The sequence below is a fragment of the Notolepis coatsorum genome (genome assembly GCF_963971535.1).
Source record: "Notolepis coatsorum genome assembly, chromosome: 13".
In the NCBI taxonomy this organism is placed as follows: Eukaryota; Metazoa; Chordata; class Actinopteri; order Aulopiformes; family Paralepididae; genus Notolepis; species Notolepis coatsorum.
Window position 1 is genome coordinate 16,729,368 of NC_140177.1, and position 19,182 is coordinate 16,748,549.

Here is a 19,182-nt window from a genome sequence, read left to right on the forward strand (position 1 = left end):
TCAATCGTACCGCTCAACATGTATGGACAAGTCCTAGTTCCGCGTAGGAATATGTCTACCGCACCACTAATGGTACTATTTGTTCATAGTGCGTATATATACTGCGCTATTAAAGTAGAGCTTTCTTTTAGTCCAGTTCCTTACCCTCCAACAGAGTGACAGACGCAAAAGCCTCCCCGCGAACCACGTGTGGGCAGTAAGGCCAATTCGGCCCAGTATCGGCATTGAGACATCGTGTATATTAATATTTGAATAGTCATATTTGGCACTATATCGTCGAGTTGGACGTATTCTATTAAGCTAATAATAGTCTATTCATATGTAGTGCCTCGTGCGGTAAGAGTTCTATAGTAATCAGCACCCCCATCGTTTCGGGCATCAGCTGGACGCTTATCCAGGGTGGTTGACCCCACGTGAAGCTGCACCCGAGGAGCTCCAGGCCAAAGAGCGAGTGGACCTGTATATTGGATTATTCTACCGACGACGGCTAGCCTTCCCCGGCTTGGATTATGCTTTGAGTACTTTGATTATTCTATGGATAAAGGCCAACACTGCGGTGTGTTGGAAATACCCCCCCCGGAGAGGACGACAGGTGAGAAGACGCTCTACACGACGAGGTCGCCTCACGTCTCTCCATCGTGGACCGGAGGACGCCGGCCACAGAGAGTCCAACTGTTTTCATCTGTGGATCGAGGATCGCTGGGCACCGGGTCGCACGACTGTGGGCTCTCCCAGGATACCCTCGGCCAGACGGGATACAGCCAGACTCTACCCCCCCCCTCCAGCTGTCCTACAAGCAGTCGGAACCTTCCCCTAGTGTATCCAGCTATATAATCATTCAAGTATCATTGCTATTGTTCCCTAAATATTCCTGGTTGTATATTTGCTTCCTGCGCAATCAGAGATTGGACATTCGATATTGATCTACCTACGAATACTCATTTGCCATAAAAGTGCATACTATTTCAAATCATAAATGTAATTAAGTGATCGTTGTACATACCTTTTGCTATGTATTATTATTAAACGCAGACTTTCGACTTGGTACATTTGTGTTGGATCCGTTTCATCAGGTGGGAGTGTTTATCATAATTATTTATACCTAGTACTGGGTGGCCAGAGTCTAAAGTACAAGAGGTAGTGGTAGTAAGTATCATATCTAACAATACAGTCAGGGAATTGTACCCCTCAGTTACAGAATGAATAATCAAATGAGATCTTGCTAGCGAAAATAATTAGTTCAACTCTTTCAGAATAAGGATAAAAACAAGCCCAAAGAGTATCTAATTGATAAGAATTAATAGATGCTTATGAGGATATCTGCACTGTATGCGCTCGGCTTAGGTAACATGTACTTTATATATAAATACAATTTTCAAGGCACGACCCCCGAAATAACAGAGAGGCTTGGAGCCGGCTATACAGTTTCACTATTAATCAGGTTTTAATCTGTTTCGGACATAATCCATATGCATTGAATTAGGGCTCGGCGATATGGCCTAAATATGATATCACGATATTTTCTGACCTTTCGGCGATACACGATACGCATCACGATGTTTTTATTTTTTTCCCCAAACAATTCATTATGAGGCTTACCAAGACAGTATTTGAGTTTGCAAGCTAACATTAAAGACAAAATAAAATACCCATGCATTTAGCATTTTTATATTATATATTAGATTTAGATGATTGGATTATTAGATTATATATTGCATATATTTAGCAATGAGATATTATATGATTTAGATATGAAATATGATGAATTGAAAATGGGGGACCCTGATGTAAACAAGACGAAAGTCTTTCTCTGGTCTGCATCCTCCAGTCCACTGTTGACTGTTGTTGTATTGAGCTGTACTGTATTGTACCCATGCTGCAATTTAATAACGTTTTCATTCATTCAGTTGGCAAACAGAATCATTTTGATTGACAGTCGCGTCTGCCAATTACGTCACATCGCTTGCACCCGCCCTGCTGTTCTTAGCACCAATCGGCAAGCGCGTATTCATTTTTTACTTCCGCCATTGGAGAGCTCAATGACAACAACAATGGCAGCGGTAGCTCGCCGCGGCCGACGTTTAGCTTTTAGCTCCGCAGGAAGACTAAACGACTGGAGGCATAATGATTTTACTGCAACGGATGTTATAATAAAAGCCTTTCCATACATCTGTCTGATTGAAAACGTTATTAACAGACCGCAGAATGGGCACAACTGAGTCAGCACGGGCTGAGATATGAACAACTAATGCTTGCTATATCTAGGTCGACCTCGGTCGTTGCTATGTAAATACGCTGATGTTATTGAAAGTGTAACTATATAACGTTAATGCCACAAAACAAATGCCTTTGTTATCATAAGTAGTAACTTTTGATGCAGTAGTGTGTGTGTGTGGGGCGGCGCTGTTCAAAAGTGTCAACGTGTGGACCAGATTGACGCGACACAAGCCTCTTGGGCAAAACATCACGATATCCACGATACGTTTAAAAAGTGTATCGTTAATGAACTGTACCCGATATTTATATAATATCGTCATATCGCCCAGCCCTACATTGAATTGATTAACCTTTGGTTTATACCAGTGACGCATGTTCATCATCAGATAACAGTGAATCTAACTTTATTAGACGGCCGACGTACGGCTCTCTTGTCCATTAATGGATATTTTATTTATCTGGCACCGTGGTGTAATGGTTAGTCCGTATACCTCTCAGGCGGACGACCCGCGTTCGAATCCCCCCTTTTTCAAAATTTTCTTTTTCTTTTTGCGATGTAAATGCTTCAATTTGGTGCACTTTGAGAGCTATATAAAGAATGACATCCTCAATGCATGTAGATTTATAATATTTTAACTTAAAACTAGGCTACTTTTGCGTATAGTCCTTAATATTATTTTCCAAAAAAAATTATATTAGAAACGCGGGGTTTCGAACTCGGGTCGTCCGCTTGACAGGAATGAGCACTAACCATTACACCACTGTGCCAGACAAAATATATCCATTATATATCCATCAATGGACAAGAGACCCGTGTTTCTAATTTTTTTTTTTGAATGAAGTTTTATCTCTTTATTCTCAAATGCATTAATGTGACGTCAACGGCTCATTCAATTGCTCAAATCCGTCAAACAGCGCATCTCATCAGACATTTTAATCACAGTTACAATATCACAATAACGTGTGAGTGATGATGATACAATTCAACAATCCTCAGATTCCTCGTAATTCATAATCCACAAAGACCACAATCCACGCATAGACACTTCAATTTTATGCTTGAATGAAACACAATCCGGGCGCTCCGTTAAGCAAATCTACAGCGGAGAATATATGAAACTAATCAGAGCCAAACGGCCGATAGGTTTCATTCATTAAAAATATCCCAGCGGGATTCACATTTGCAATGCGCCTTATTAAAATAACCACATGCAGCGTGTATCGCGACTCCGAGCGCCGTATATGACATGCATTATTTTATTTAGGACAAAGTAAATCTATAGGCTGAATATGATTTATTATCAGCATTTAGTTCTATTATACATTTCAAAAGCCCCCTCTAGGAAAATGAAGCACAAAAACATAATTCAGAATCGTATAATGGGATCTAGACTGTGAGAATTATTTCAGGAAGCGAGCTGGCATTTCTTTGCGAGGGCGTGGCCATGCAGGTTATCCAGCTAACTGAACTAAACCCTGCCCTCGACCAGGTTCAAACTTTCTGATCTGTTACCATGGTGATTTAGAAAATCCAACTTCGGGGAACGGAAAGGTTTGGCTTAAGTCAAGCTATGCTGAAAATTATCCGGCTAACTCAGTTAGCCAGGTACGGGGAACGGGGCCCAGAAAAAGACTTTTGGCTTTTTTACATAAGGGTCCTCCATTTTCAATTCATCAAAACATTTAGAGACATAGAAATATACAGTAGTTTAAAAAAAAAAGTAAAAAAAGGTTTTTTGCCACAAATATAGGTATCGGCCGCAAATTTTCATATCGGTGCACCCCTAGCAATGTTGTTACGTGGTAGACAGGGTAGTATTACATTGTATTATATTGTTGTTGTTACGTGGTAGACAGGGTAGTATTATATTGTTATCTGGTAGACGTGGTAGCACATCATGTGGTAAATGTCTCACCTGTTGTGTATTTTCTGTTCCAGAGGAGTTCAGATGAGCTCAACCTGTATTCTGACAGCCCTCCCATGACTGGTAAGTTTACCTCTTACCTTTAACCTCAGTCTACCCTTAACCTTTATCTAACCATAACCTCTATCTAACCTTAACCTCTATCTACCCTTAACCTCTATTTAACCATAACCTTAACATAAATCTACCCATAACCTCTATCTAACCTTAACCTTAACATATCTACCCTTAACACTTTCACGGCCAACCACGTGTATATATATACGTGTTTGCTTGCCAACGTTTCAGCGCCATAAACGTATATATACGTTTTTAGATCGTTTTTTCTTTTATTCGATCTTAATATCAATATTACACTCACGGACCTATATGTTACGAGTGAAAGCCATCTAGAGACCCAAAAAGTGCTATACCGGCCAAAACCGGCTAGGCGGCAGTATCGAGAACGCTTAAAAGCCTGTTCCAGACCGCATGTTATCTAAACCCCTCCGGGCGCATAATTTTGGTTCAGGCAAGTCTAGCGGTTCACACTTGGAAACGCGTCCAATGCCCCTCGATGGATAACTTGTGCCACATTATGTCCGGGACCAGATGAACATCAATACTGGAAATCGCGATCAGACAGTTGGAATATTCTTTTTGGAATAAGCCCGATCTAAGGTAAGGAACATCTGACGTCAATTCCAGCTTGATCCTGCAATGATTTCATACCGATCAGGCCGATCAGCATTTGTGGTGTTCAAAACGATCAAATAATCAAACCCCCCCCCCCTTTGATGCATTCATGATGAAACAATACCTATTATATACATTTGATTTGGGAATATTAGCGTGTCCAGGCGAAAAACTTCAAAAATTCACATAGCGCCCCTTTACGCAGCTTTCTGGAATTAGCCGGGATCGTTCTGAAACCAGGGTTAGAAATTAACGGGGGCTTGGGGCATAATGCCCTTGAAAATGGACAAAATGCCCTCGAAAATCAGTTAAGGGGGGCACTTAATGCCCCCGACAGTTTACTAATTATATATATATATTTATCCAGTAATGGAGCGTCTGTGTATCGTACGGTTCAGATGACGCGCAAATAAAAAAAATAATTTGGCGGAGCCGGTGTTCTGCACTGGCTGCAGGCAGCGGCAGCACTGCAGCCCAATAGGGTCCAGCTGCAGCCAGGTGCTAGTCAGTTTGTGTAAAAATGGCACGCACAATATAAATCAATCTTCATTACGACTTTAAAAACATAGCCATTAACATTACATTTACATTTACATTTACATTTAGTCATTTAGCTGACGCTTTTATCCAAAGCGACTTACAAGTTCTGTACGACAAGCCATCAGGAAGGGCACAACTCTATCAGCTGAGTAACAATGTTCATCAAAGTGTTGAGTGCTACAGTGTAGGTTAGTTTATTAGGACAAGTGCATGACAGTACGGTTAGTTAGGGTTAGATTTTTTTTTTTTTTTTTTTTAATTCAGATAATGGTTGAAGAAGTGCGTCTTTAGTCGACGGCGAAAGATTGGACGTGATTCGGCTGTCCTAACTGGGGTGGGTAGTTCATTCCACCATTGTGGGGCAAGGACTGAGAATAGGCGACTTCTCTTTGATGACCCTCCCGGAGCTTGGATAGGAGTAGGTCTGAGGCGGCCAGAAGATGCAGAGCGTAGGGGTCTTGAGGGTGTGTAGTTAGACACCATTGACCGGAGGTAGGCGGGAGCGGTTCCCTTTGCCGCACGGTATGCTAGGTCGAGGGCCTTGAAGCGGATTCGTGCAGCAATGGGGAGCCAGTGCAGGTCCCTAAGAAGTGGGGTGACATGGGCCGACTTCGGTAGGTTTGAGATCAGGCGTGCCGCTGCGTTCTGAATGAGTTGAAGAGGCTTAGTGGCAGTGGCCGGGAGGCCAGCGAGCAGTGCATTGCAGTAGTCGAGGCGGGAGATGACTGTTGATTGGACGAGGAGTTGGGTGGCTTCTTTTGTCAGGAAGGGGCGGATCCTTCTGACGTTGCTCAGGAGGAATCGGCAGGTTCTGGTCGTCGCTGCGATGTGAGCAGAGAAGTTCAACTGGTCGTCGAGGACAACACCAAGGTTCTTGGCGGTCGGGGACGCAGTCACAGCTGCATTCTCGACTGATTGAAAGGTCGGTTAGGGGGGAGGATTTGGCCGGCAGGTGGAGCAATTCTGTTTTGCTTAGGTTCAGTTTGAGGTGGTTGGACGTCATCCAGGCGGAGATGTCGGACAGACAGGCCGAGATCCGCTCAGAGACGTGGATATCTGAGGGAGGGAAGGAGAGGAAGAGTTGAGTATCGTCGGCATAACAATGGTAGGAGAAGCCATGAGACGTGATAATGTTACCCAGTGATTTAGTGTAGAGGGAGAAGAGAGGCATAGGCATACACACATCTTGCCATAGCGTTAGCAGTTTGTACAAAACAACGCACGTTTTAACTATGGTAGCCCGACGCAGCCCGCAAGCTAATACTGTACAGTCAATGAAATGTCACCGTAGCTACTACTAGCTACTGTAGCAGAGGAGGAAATGGGAGTCTGAGAGGCGGGGTGTTTAAAGACAATGATAGGCGTTTATTCAACATCCAAGAAGGCTAACATACAACTGTGTTTTACTAACTCCAACCGGGACTATTACCGCTGTCCCACTGCATGTTGATGTTATGAACTCCTCCTAACGTTACCGGAGCTGAAGGTGCCACACGCTAAAATGTCCGTGGGGACCCGCGCCAACCCATAGATGGTTCCAACTCACCGAATTACGTAATCCACCACAGTTGCACTCAATATTTAAATAATGTTAGTCTAAATAAATGTAGACAGAAACATAATAATTTCAAGCAGAAAACGAGTCTTTCCATTAAGAACTCACAATCAGGGAATTTAAACATGGTTGACATTGTTTTTGTGTGTTTATATTAAAGAAAGGAAAGTCTAGTGCTGGCTGAGCATATTGTTTCTTTGCACTAAGTTAATACTTTGACAATATATTTTTCAGTCAGTTCGGTCTTTGTGTGCCAAACATTATTTAAGGCTGTAAACACTGTAAACCTTTTATTTTATTTTTAATAAATGAGAAGCATGTTTAGATTTGAGTGTTACATTTTTTTTGAATAAAAATTAACGTATATCGAACTGAAAACCGTGACCCCAAAATCGTGATACGACCCAAACCGTCCATTTTGTGAACCGTCCCACCCCTACCGTTTATCATAAAAATTCAGTGCCCCCGAAATACAAAAAAAGCCCCCGAAAATCAATTAAGGGGGGCAAAAAAAGCCCTTGAATTTTTTTTTTAATTTCTAACCCTGTCTGAAACTATACAATATTCACCACGAGATAACGCGCAAATGTATTCATGAATAAAATATATTTTTTTTGCATATTGGACAGAAGATGGTTACTGTCAAATGACCATAGTAATGTATCCATAGCTATAATATAGAATATAGATATAGCTCTGCAAACATCGTGACGCACAGTGAAAATAGGCTCTAGATAGCTGGCGCTCTAGCTACGAGGATAAGGCTAATCCCTGGCGTTGAAAGTGTTAACCTCTATCTAACCTTAACCTCTATTTAACCATAACCTCTATCTAACCATAACCTTAACATACATCTTCCCCTAACATCTATCTAACCTTAACCTTAACATAGATCTACCCTTAACCTAACCTTAACCATAACATATATCTACCCTTAACCTTTATCTAACCTTAACATAGATCTACCCTTAATCTTTATCTAACCTTAACCTCTATCCAACCTTAAACTTAACATAAATCTACCCCTAACATCTATCTAACCTTAACATATATTTACCCATAACTAGGGCCGTCTTAAATACTTCGAAGCTTCGAAGCTTCGTTCGATGGCACAAGCTGCGAACATAAAAAAAAATTTGTTATCTAACCTTAACATATATTTACCCATAACTATGGCCGTCTTAAATACTTCGAAGCTTCGTTCGATGGCACAAGCTGCGAACATAAAAAAAAAACTGAGTAAAAAAAAAAAGATTTTTTTTAAATCTTTTTTTGCCTCATGTCTTGCGCCTCCATTCCAATGAAACGAAGGTAAGCGCCGCCTCGACTCCACCTCTCTACAACAAGCACGTGGAGATTATCTGTGTTGAAAACAACAAGGACATGTGCAGCAGACATGTCGACGAAGAAGTCATCAGACGTCTGGTTACACTTTAAAATATGCAAAGACAATGCCCAAAAAGCAGAGTGCCAGATATGCCAGAAGAAAATGGCATATCACAACTCTTCAACAACTTTGTCAAATCACCTAAAAAACGTAAGTATCGTTGTACACGACGGCGACGCCACACAAAACATTAATAAGGCTATGCCTATGCTGCTATGACTAATGTGTCACCAAGTTGGCTAATTTAATTGTAATCATCTGCTTTTGTAGGTGCATTGTCTGATATAATTATAAATTAAATATAATATAATTGTTTGCTTGATAGACAACGGTTGCAACATTATTATGTAATGTCATGTCGTTGGCTGTGAGAGCAGCCCCACTGCACCCAGGCAGCGCAGCCGAGTGAAACCTTGTTGGCTGCGTCACAGTCACGAAAGGTGCTACTTAATTAATTAATCCAATCCACTTTATTTATAGAGCACATTTAAAAACAACAAAGTTTACCAAAGTGCTGTACAAGTCCCACAACATAAGATAAAAAAAAAAAAAAAATATCGAAGCTTCGAATTAAAATCGAAGCTTGGCCTCGAAGCTTCGATTGCCAAAAAAAGCTTTGAAGGTCAGCCCTACCCATAACCTCTATCTACCCTTAACCTCCATCTACCTTTAACCTCTATCTAACCATAACGTCTCTATATAACCTTAACATAAATCTACCTTTAACCTCTATCTACCCTTAACCTCTATACAACCTTTATCTAACCTTAATCTCTATCAAACTCTGGGTTGCCAGGATGTGTAGGAATAATTCAACATAGTTTAAAATGCGGCTTCTCAGTGTAATCTGGCAACACTGTTCTCCATACAAAGCCTGATTTCATTCATGTCACTATACAAGTTAATTAAAACCAGGAGATTATATAACCTGATGCACCAGATGGTTTGTTACACAGAATCTCGTGATCTCCCGAATCCAGATGCACCGCAAGGTAAGAGATGATATATGTCGACAGAAAATAATGTGATCTCCCACCATAGCTTGTTGCACAAATGTTATGAAATACTATACTTATTATTTTCCAATTCACTGTCAGTAATGTATTCTATGCCACTGTCTAGGCTACTGTCACCTGAATTATGCATGTAAGGTATTTGTTTAGTATCATGACATTATTTGGCTATTTCTACCGTACCAGCTAAAATAATAACAATAATAATCTAGCAATAATTAGCTAGTATTGTTGTGAAATTGGTATTCAATTCTGCTCTAAGTGGTATTAAAATGTCTTAAATTGAACTTGTTGAAACCCCCAGATACCCTCACTAACCTCTTTTATGATCAAATCCTTTTGTATTCCTCTTTTACTTACTTTTTATTTAAATTTTTTTTTACTGTGAAAGCACATTCTCGGGCTCATACAGAACCAAGCATTTCACTGTAATGTACATGTACTTTATACGTAATGAAAGCAACATTTGAAACAAACGCACCAGGGTTCACTTGCAAGCGAGCCGAGACCCACGTTTTCTAGGGTTCTAACGAGCATAGTAAGATAATAATGAGCATAGTAAGATAATAACACGCATAGTAAGATGATAACGAGCATATTTAGATAATAATGAGCATAGTAAGATAATAATGAGCATAGTAAAATAATAACGAGCATAGTAAGATGATAATGAGCATAGTAAGATAATAACGAGCATAGTAGGATAATAATGAGTATAATTCTGAGTATAAAGGATATGTGTCCATTGCGTTATACGTGCGTTCCTGAATTCATATTCAGAAAGCGACAACAGTCCCAAGCAGTCAGTGTGAGCTGAACATGCGTCCTGACCCCTGGACATTACTGGGCCCTGGTGTGTGTGTTTGTGTGTGTGTGTGTGTAGCTAACGGCAGTGACAGTAAGAAGCAGCGCCTGGACGAGGCTCCGCCCTCCAGAGTTCTTCACATCAGGAAGCTCCCCAACGAGGTGTCGGAGACCGAGGTCATCGCTCTGGGCCTCCCGTTCGGCAAGGTCACCAACATCCTCATGCTGAAGGGCAAGAACCAGGTGTCTGATTTTAGTTTATTTATTATCGTACTAAAATAATAAATGGCATATGAAACGTATGATGAGAAGAACAAGAGTTCCTGGATAACGCATTAACCTGTTAAAGGGGAACTCCAACATTTTGGGAAATTAGCTTATTTAACATCTTCCCTGGAGTTAGACAAGAAGATACATACCTTTTTTGTCTCTGTGCGTGCATTTAGCTTTGGGAATAGACGCTCCGTTAGCATAGCTTAGCTTCATCACTGGAAGTACGGATCTGCCTCACTTCCAGTGATGAAGCTAAGCTATGCTAACGGAGCGTCTATTCCCAAAGCTAAATGCACGCACAGAGAAAAAAGGGTAGGTATCTTCTTGTCTAACTCCAGGGAAGATGTTAAATAAGCTAATTTCCCAAAATGTTGGAGTTCCCCTTTAAGCTCTAGCTATATTTACTGAAGATTTACCTAAAAGTACATACCCAAGAAAATAGAAGATTTCTCTACTTCTACAAGGTCCATTTGCATGTTCTTTGTATCTAGGGACATCTATGGTCAGACACAATATTTCTGACACTGGGAATACATTCCCTGAGGTCCATAGATGTCCGTAGATACCAATGACATGCAAATGGACGTTGTAGAAGTGGAGCAATCTTCCATTTACTTGGGTATGTACTTTTAGGTGAATTTTCTGAAAATATGGCTAGGGCTTAAGAGGTTAACTTAAAAATACTTAATATTGAAATGTACTATTTTGGAATAGGCCTAGTTGTATCAACTGTATGTTTTGAACTACTGTTGCTACTACTCCTGCTGCTGTTGTTGCTACTCCTACTGCTGTTGTTGCTACTCCTACTGCTGTTGTTGCTACTCCTGCTGCTGTTGTTGCTACTCCTACTGCTGTTGTTGCTACTCCTACTGCTGTTGTTGCTATTCCTACTGCTGTTGTTGCTACTCCTGCTGCTGTTGTTGCTACTCCTACTGCTGTTGTTGCTACTCCTACTGCTGTTGTTGCTACTACTGCTGTTGTTGCTACTACTTAGGGCTGCACGATTCTTGCTAAAATGTGAATCAAATGTATTTTTCTGTTAAAAAAATCATCATAATTTAGAAATGAGATTGCATAGATCTATGAATTGCGATCGATTAATTGTGCAGCCCTACTACTACTGTTGCTGTTGTTGCTACTACTGCTGTTGCTACTACTGTTCTTGCTACTATGACTAATACCACTTCTGTTCCTGCTACTACTGCCACTAATACTAATACCACTACTACTGCCACTGCTGCTACTACTACTGCTGCTGCTACTACTCCTAATACTACTGCTGCTGCTACTGTTCCTACTACTACTAATACCACTACTGATAATACTACTACTGCTGCTACTACTGTTCCTGCTGCTGCTACTACTACTACTACTGCCACTACTACTGATAATACGGTTATTAAGACTACTGCTATTACTAATGTGTGATTCTGTGTGTTCCAGGCCTTCTTGGAGCTGTCTACAGAGGAAGCAGCCATTACTATGGTCAATTACTACATCACTGTATCAGCACAGGTCAGGCCTAGTACACTGTTATATATTGTAATCATTCATTATATGAAAAGTACGAGAAAAGGGAGAAAAATACAATGCATAGAATATGCCATGTCTTGGCGCTATGGAAGTGGCAGGGAAGAAGATCTTGGCACGGAGTTGAGAGTATCCACTGCTCAGCTTAAGGATATTGTAACTGTTTTCGTTAGGAACAAACAACAGACTAGACAAGAACAGAAACAATAAGGCGGCTGGGTGGCGCAGCTGATATTGCGCTCGTCACCAACGCACGAGACACCGGTATCGAATCCGGCTGTCGGCGTTGCCTCCGGCTTGGTCCGGCCGTCATACTAACTCAATTGGCAGAGTTAGCGGGTGGGAAGTCGATGGGTGGTAATCTGGACATTGTAAACAGCGACTCCTACAGCACAGCAGAGACAGGAAAATGGCGGGGCAGTGTGAGCCTCCTACCTGTTACTCCTTGCAAAATGAGAGTCCGCGCTGGCAGGTGAAAAGATGCGACTGGCTGCCTCCACATGTATCGGAGGGGACATGTGATGCGCTTCTATCCTCCCTACAACCGGCCAGTGGGGGGCACATGCAAGCAACGTTCAAGACAGGGGAGGGGAGAATTGGCACGGCTAAATTGGGATGGGAGAAAAAATAGAAAAAGAGGAGAAAAAAGTGGATAAAAAAAAAAGAACAAACAACGGAGACTAGACGAGAACAGAAAAAACAGAGACTACACAAGAACAGAAACAACAGACTACACAAGAACAGAAACAACTGACTACACAAGAACAGAAACAACAGACTACACAAGAACAGAAACAACAGACTACACAAGAACAGAAACAACAGACTACACAAGAACAGAAACAACAGACTACACAAGAACAGAAACAACAGACTACACAAGAACAGAAACAACAGACTACACAAGAACAGAAACAACAGACTACACAAGAACAGAAACAACAGACTACACAAGAACAGAAACAACAGACTAGACAAGAACAGAAACAACAGACTACACAAGAACAGAAACAACAGACTAGACAAGAACAGAAACAACAGACTACACAAGAACAGAAACAACAGACTACACAAGAACAGAAACAACAGACTAGACAAGAACAGAAACAACAGACTAGACAAGAACAGAAACAACAGACTAGACAAGAACAGAAACAACAGACTAGACAAGAACAGAAACAACAGACTAGACAAGAACGGAAACGGAGACAAGAACAGAAATAACCGAGACTAGACGAGAACAGAAACGACAGACTAGAAAAGAACATAAATGGAGCCAAGAACAGAAACAACCAAGATACTATAGACAGACAAGAACAGAAACAACCAAGATACTAGACAAGAACAGAAACAACCAAGATACTAGACGACAACAGAAACAACAGACTAGACAAGAACAGAAACAACCAAGATACTAGATGACAACAGAGACTAGACAAGAACAGAAACAACAGACTACACAAGAACAGAAACAACAGACTAGACAAGAACAGAAACAACCAAGATACTAGATGACAAGAGACAAGAACAGAAACAACAGACTAGACAAGAACAGAAACAACCAAGATACTAGATGACAAGAGACAAGAACAGAAACAACAGACTACACAAGAACAGAAACGACAGACTAGACAAGAACAGAAACAACCAAGAGACTAGACAAGAACAGAAACAACCAAGAGACTAGACACGAACAGAAACAACCAAGAGACTAGACAAGAACAGAAACAACCAAGAGACTAGACAAGAACAGAAACAACAGACTAGACACGAACAGAAACAACCAAGAGACTAGACACGAACAGAAACAACCAAGAGACTAGACAAGAACAGAAACAACAGACTCTAGACACGAACAGAAACAACAGACTAGACACGAACAGAAACAACCAAGAGACGAGACTAGAACTAGACAAGTAACTGTTTATATCAATAAACCTGTGATACCAAAGAATCTGTTGGTCGCATATTTTCTCAAGGGGAGATTTCATTAGAGTGACTTTAATTCAACAACACAACAGAGTCCTATCCCCAAGGAAAACATCAATGTAACAGATCTCCCTCAATACTGGACCCATTAGAAACATGTTTGTCCCCATTAAATGTGTATTTTGCAGTGTGTGTATATATATATATATTCCCCCCCCCCCCCCCCCCCTTGTGTGCAGGTCAGAAACACTCCTGTCTTCATCCAGTACTCAAACCACAAGGAACTGAAGACTGATTCTGCTCTCAACTCGGTCAGTCCCTATTCACTTATTATATTATTATTATTATTATTATTATTATTATTATTATTATTATTATTATTATTATTATTATTATTATTATTATTATTATTATTATTATTACTAATTATTACACTAATCACTGTTTGTATTTTCATTGCATGGCTGGTTGTTGAACTGTAAAGTGGGGTCTTGATTGTGTTCGTTTTATCCCCCCAGAGGGCCCAGGCGGTGCTGCAGGCGGTGTCAGCAGTACAGGATGGAAGCTCTCCCTCCTCTGATACTGGAGTCCTGGACTTGGCTCCGCCCCCCAGCCCCGTCCTGCGCATCATCATCGACAACATGTTTTACCCCGTCACTCTGGATGTCTTGCAACAGGTACTAATTATATAATTATATTAAATGTATAATATAACCGGTACTAATATTATATTAACTGTATAAATATAACTGGTACTAAGAGAGGCACAGGTACTAATATTATATTAAATGTATAAATATAACTGGTACTAATATTTTATTAAATGCATACATATAATGGGTACTAATATTATATTAAATGTATAAATATAACGGTTACTAATATTATATTAAATGTGTAAATATAACTTGGTACTAATATTATATTAAATGTATAAAAGTTACTAATATTATATTAAATGTATAAATATAACGGTTACTAATATTATATTAAATGTGTAAATATAACTTTGTACTAATATTATTTTAAATGTATAAAAGTTACTAATATATTAAATGTATAAATATAATGGGTACTAATATTATATTAAATGTATAAATATAACTGGTACTAATATTATATTAAATGTATAAATATAACTGGTACTAATATTATATTAAATGTATAAATATAACTGGTACTAATATTATATTAAATGTATACATATAACGGGTACTAATATTATATTAAATGTATAAATATAACTGGTACTAATATATAATACAGACCTGCCAACCTGTACGCAAATGTCTATTAGCAACCTGTACGTGTGTTTACCAGCTAAACTTTAGTCTTGGCTTTATTTTTCTAACGTGATTCATTAATTCATTGCACACATGACATGTTGCGCATGTTTTGACATTGAACGTCTGCCATTTCCACGGCAACGATGGCACATAAGTAACTATGTGTCATCATGAATATCCAAATCTATTAAATGCCATGGCTTTTATACTATACTGCCACTTTTATACTACCCCATTATCAGGGCCGCCTGGGAGAAATGCGAGGCCCTGTGCGAGATTTAAACGCGATAATAATAATAATAGCGCTGCCCGAGGCTGGGCATGATACAGTCAACATATAGCAAGAGAGAGAGCGAGAGAGAGCTCCCGTTCTACAGTCAATATACAGTGTACAGAGAGAGAGACACATTGGAAAGAAATTGAAATGCTATTTGGCCCTAAACAGAGAGTACACAGTGGCAGAATACCTGAGCACTGTGACTGAAGATCCTTGACTAGGTACAGACTCAGCGAGCACAGCCTAGCCATCGAGAAAGGCCGCCATAGGCAGACTGTGTGTTAGAAAGAGAGAGAGAGAGAGAGAGAGAGAGCATGTGTGTTAGAGAGAGAGCATGTATGAGAGAGATAAGCAAAGATGACCCCCTAAAGGATATTCAACTTTTAATGAAAGAACAAAACAGAAGGAAAAGATAACTTCACAAAGGCAACATGAATATACATAGATCCAAAAGGACAAAGATCAACACTTAAATCCAAAGAGAAGAGGGTCTATACCAGAGAAAACAAAGCAGCAAGGAGCCAATGGCCGACAGCTAAAGGCTAGCCAGGTAGGCTACTGACACCAGGCCACACACAGCTTTGGCCAACGGCCCAACGCTACCCAAGCTACACAAACGACCAAGACAATGAATTCACACACAGCACATGTCGTATCTCCAAATGTTGTGAAGTAACATATGTTTTGCCTGGAAAAAAACATCGTTATTAACAAAACATTCGGGAGGGGAAGGAAGGAAGAGTGGGGTAATGTCATGATTTTCATTAATCTTACCTGCACCAAGGAACGCAGGGCGAAAGGCCGCAACACAGGTCTCCACGTTGACGAAAGGCCTCTCGCTGGCGGGACAAAAATAACCCCCTGCTATTCTCACGGCTAATGTCAATGGTCGTAGCACAAGCTAACAGCTAACTCAAGGCTAACTGATAGCATCAAACGAACGTTCCCAGCCGAGCGCAGCCGGCAGCTAACGTCGTAGCTAAACGGCTAACTGGCTAACAGTTAGCTCAACCAGGCTATCGCTAACCATTAGCTAACGCAGAAGCAAGCTATGCGGCTACATACAGGTGCTGACACCAGGCCACACACTGTTAGCTACTAGTAGTACTACAACAGCTAGTCGGCCAGTTTAGCTCCAGAGAGAGAGAGAGAGATGTCCACGGCGGGAATAGAATAGAGTTAATAGAATAGGTTAAAAACTCACCAAACGTCCAAGAGGATGGAGACAACCGCGTGGAGTTGACGAAGTTCATCTGCCAAACGACCATCCTCTTCATCTTGGCTGTATGCGCTGTCTCTAGGTTAGCTAACGCTAGTTAGCCTTTAGCTAAGCTAGCTACTAGCCGACATCATCATGGCTATACCATGACAAGGCTCCGGCCATTTGTCCCGCCAGCGAGAGGCCTTTCGTCAACGTTCCTTGGTGACCGACCGACTGATAATGACCGACCTCTTTATTCGTCTTGACTGGCATAACTAAGCATAATAGTCAAAAGCTGCATGCGCGAAATAGTCAAACGCAGCTGACTCACGCCGGCGTACTACACATGATGTAACTTGTAAGTAACCACTCCCTTCGTTGACACCAATAGTATGTCTGCTGCAGAGCCCCAGAGGCTGAGCTCCAATAGTGAGTATGTCTGCAGACCCAGGAACAAGTCAGACACATTCTACAAACGTGTCTAATGTGAAATATATAAGCATATAAGCAAAACTAGATTTTAGGTCTGTGATGAAAAAGGGCCTCGCGGGAAGGGGGGCCTCGCAAAAAAAATTAAAAATACAAATAAAAATAATAATAAATAAAAAATATTTTTTTTTAATTTTTTTTAATTTTGCGAGGCCCCCCTTCCCGCGAGGCCCTGTGCGACCGCACTGCTCGCACACCCCCTGAGGCGGCCCTGCCCATTATACTAGACTATTTATTTTATAATAGACTATCTATTTTATACTATACTACCCCTTTTATACTATACTACCCCTTTTATACTATACTACCCCTTTTATACCTTTTATACTAGACTACCCTTGTTATACTACCATATAGATGTTGGTATGATGTGTTAATGTGTTGATGCTTCTGTTTCTCTATCGTAGATCTTCAGTAAGTTTGGGACGGTGATGAAGATCATAACCTTCACTAAGAACAACCAGTTCCAGGCTCTGCTCCAGTACAGCGACCCAGTCAACGCCCAGCAATCTAAACTGGTACATACACAACCATACACACACAAACCACCTTTGCTGTAGTCTGATACATCACTCCTGGGTTTACTTTGGTACTGTAGAACCCTTTGCTGTAGTCTAATACATCACTCCAGTGTATGGAGTGCTTTTTATAACTGGTCTTTGACTATTTCCATTGACTGTCCTTCAACACTAAGAATAAGATACTAAGTTCAGTTAACATTAGTCATGAATGTCTGAATACTAAGTTCAGTTAACATTAGTCATGAATGTCTGAATACTAAGTTCAGTTAACATTAGTCATGAATGTCTGAATACTAAGTTCAGTTAACATTAGTCATGAATGTCTGAATACTAACTTCAGTTAACATTAGTCATGAATGTCTGAATACTAACTTCAGTTAACATTAGTCATGAATGTCTGAATACTAAGTTCAGTTAACATTAGTCATGAATGTCTGAATACTAAGTTCAGTTAACATTAGTCATGAATGTCTGAATACTAACTTCAGTTAACATTAGTCATGAATGTCTGAATACTAAGTTCAGTTAACATTAGTCATGAATGTCTGCTCTGCTGCATTTAAATCCAAAACCGAGGTGGTGATTCTTGTAAACGTTCCACCCAGCAAACTAAACTCTCATGCACTCCATGTGTCTCTCTATCTCTCTTTGTCTGTTGCTCTGGCTCTCAAAGTCTGTCTGTGTCTCTTTTTCTCGGTCTGTCTCTCTTTCTCTCCATCTGTCTGTCTTTCTCTCTGCCGCTCTTCATCTGTCTGTCTCTGTAATTTTGTCAACATCTCTTCTCTGTGTGTCTCTCTAGTCTCTGGATGGTCAGAGCATCTATACCTCCTGCTGTCCTCTGTCTCTATCTGTGTCTCTCTCGATCTCGATCTATCTCTATGGATCTCTCTCTCTGTCTGTCTCTGTCTCTAGTCTCTGGATGGTCAGAACATCTATAACTCCTGCTGTACTCTGTCTCTCTCTGTCTCTAGTCTCTGGACGGTCAGAACATCTATAACTCCTGCTGTACTCTGTCTCTCTAGTCTCTGGACGGTCAGAACATCTATAACTCCTGCTGTACTCTGTCTCTCTAGTCTCTGGACGGTCAGAACATCTATAACTCCTGCTGTACTCTGTGTCTCTCTCTGTCTCTAGTCTCTGGACGGTCAGAACATCTATAACTCCTGCTGTACTCTGTCTCTCTAGTCTCTGGACGGTCAGAACATCTATAACTCCTGCTGTACTCTGTGTCTCTCTCTGTCTCTAGTCTCTGGACGGTCAGAACATCTATAACTCCTGCTGTACTCTGTGTCTCTCTCTGTCTCTAGTCTCTGGATGGTCAGAACCAGGGGCGTTTTTAGGCTTAGAAAACATTGGGGGCTTCAGCCCCCCCCCCCCCTTTTTTTTACACACAAATACGCAATTTTAGAGTAATTAGAGACGAATACTGAAGAACTAGATTAGAGTTTTTTAAAGTGAGGTCCAGGTCCATGAGAGTGATCTGGGCAGTCCCCATAGAAAATTCAAAGTTAACAGGACCAAATCATCAGTTTCTTATTTATTTAACCTTTATTTAGCCAG

General features: G+C 40.7%; 1 protein-coding gene across 2 annotated transcripts in view; it reads left to right on the forward strand.

The window, feature by feature from the left end:
- Positions 1 to 4,160: 4,160 nt before the first annotated feature.
- The window catches only part of LOC311238788 (polypyrimidine tract-binding protein 2-like), a 51,678-nt gene continuing 36,656 nt past the window's right edge, over positions 4,161 to 19,182 (forward strand). For both annotated transcript variants that reach the window (XM_084326983.1, XM_084326984.1), the window contains exons 1-7: positions 4,161 to 4,205; positions 9,256 to 9,291; positions 10,196 to 10,359; positions 11,833 to 11,904; positions 14,088 to 14,159; positions 14,367 to 14,525; positions 17,509 to 17,619. In XM_084326983.1, the coding sequence (XP_084183109.1) occupies positions 4,199 to 4,205; positions 9,256 to 9,291; positions 10,196 to 10,359; positions 11,833 to 11,904; positions 14,088 to 14,159; positions 14,367 to 14,525; positions 17,509 to 17,619 (621 nt within the window). In that variant the 5' untranslated portion in view covers positions 4,161 to 4,198. The remainder of the gene's footprint in view (positions 4,206 to 9,255; positions 9,292 to 10,195; positions 10,360 to 11,832; positions 11,905 to 14,087; positions 14,160 to 14,366; positions 14,526 to 17,508; positions 17,620 to 19,182) is intronic.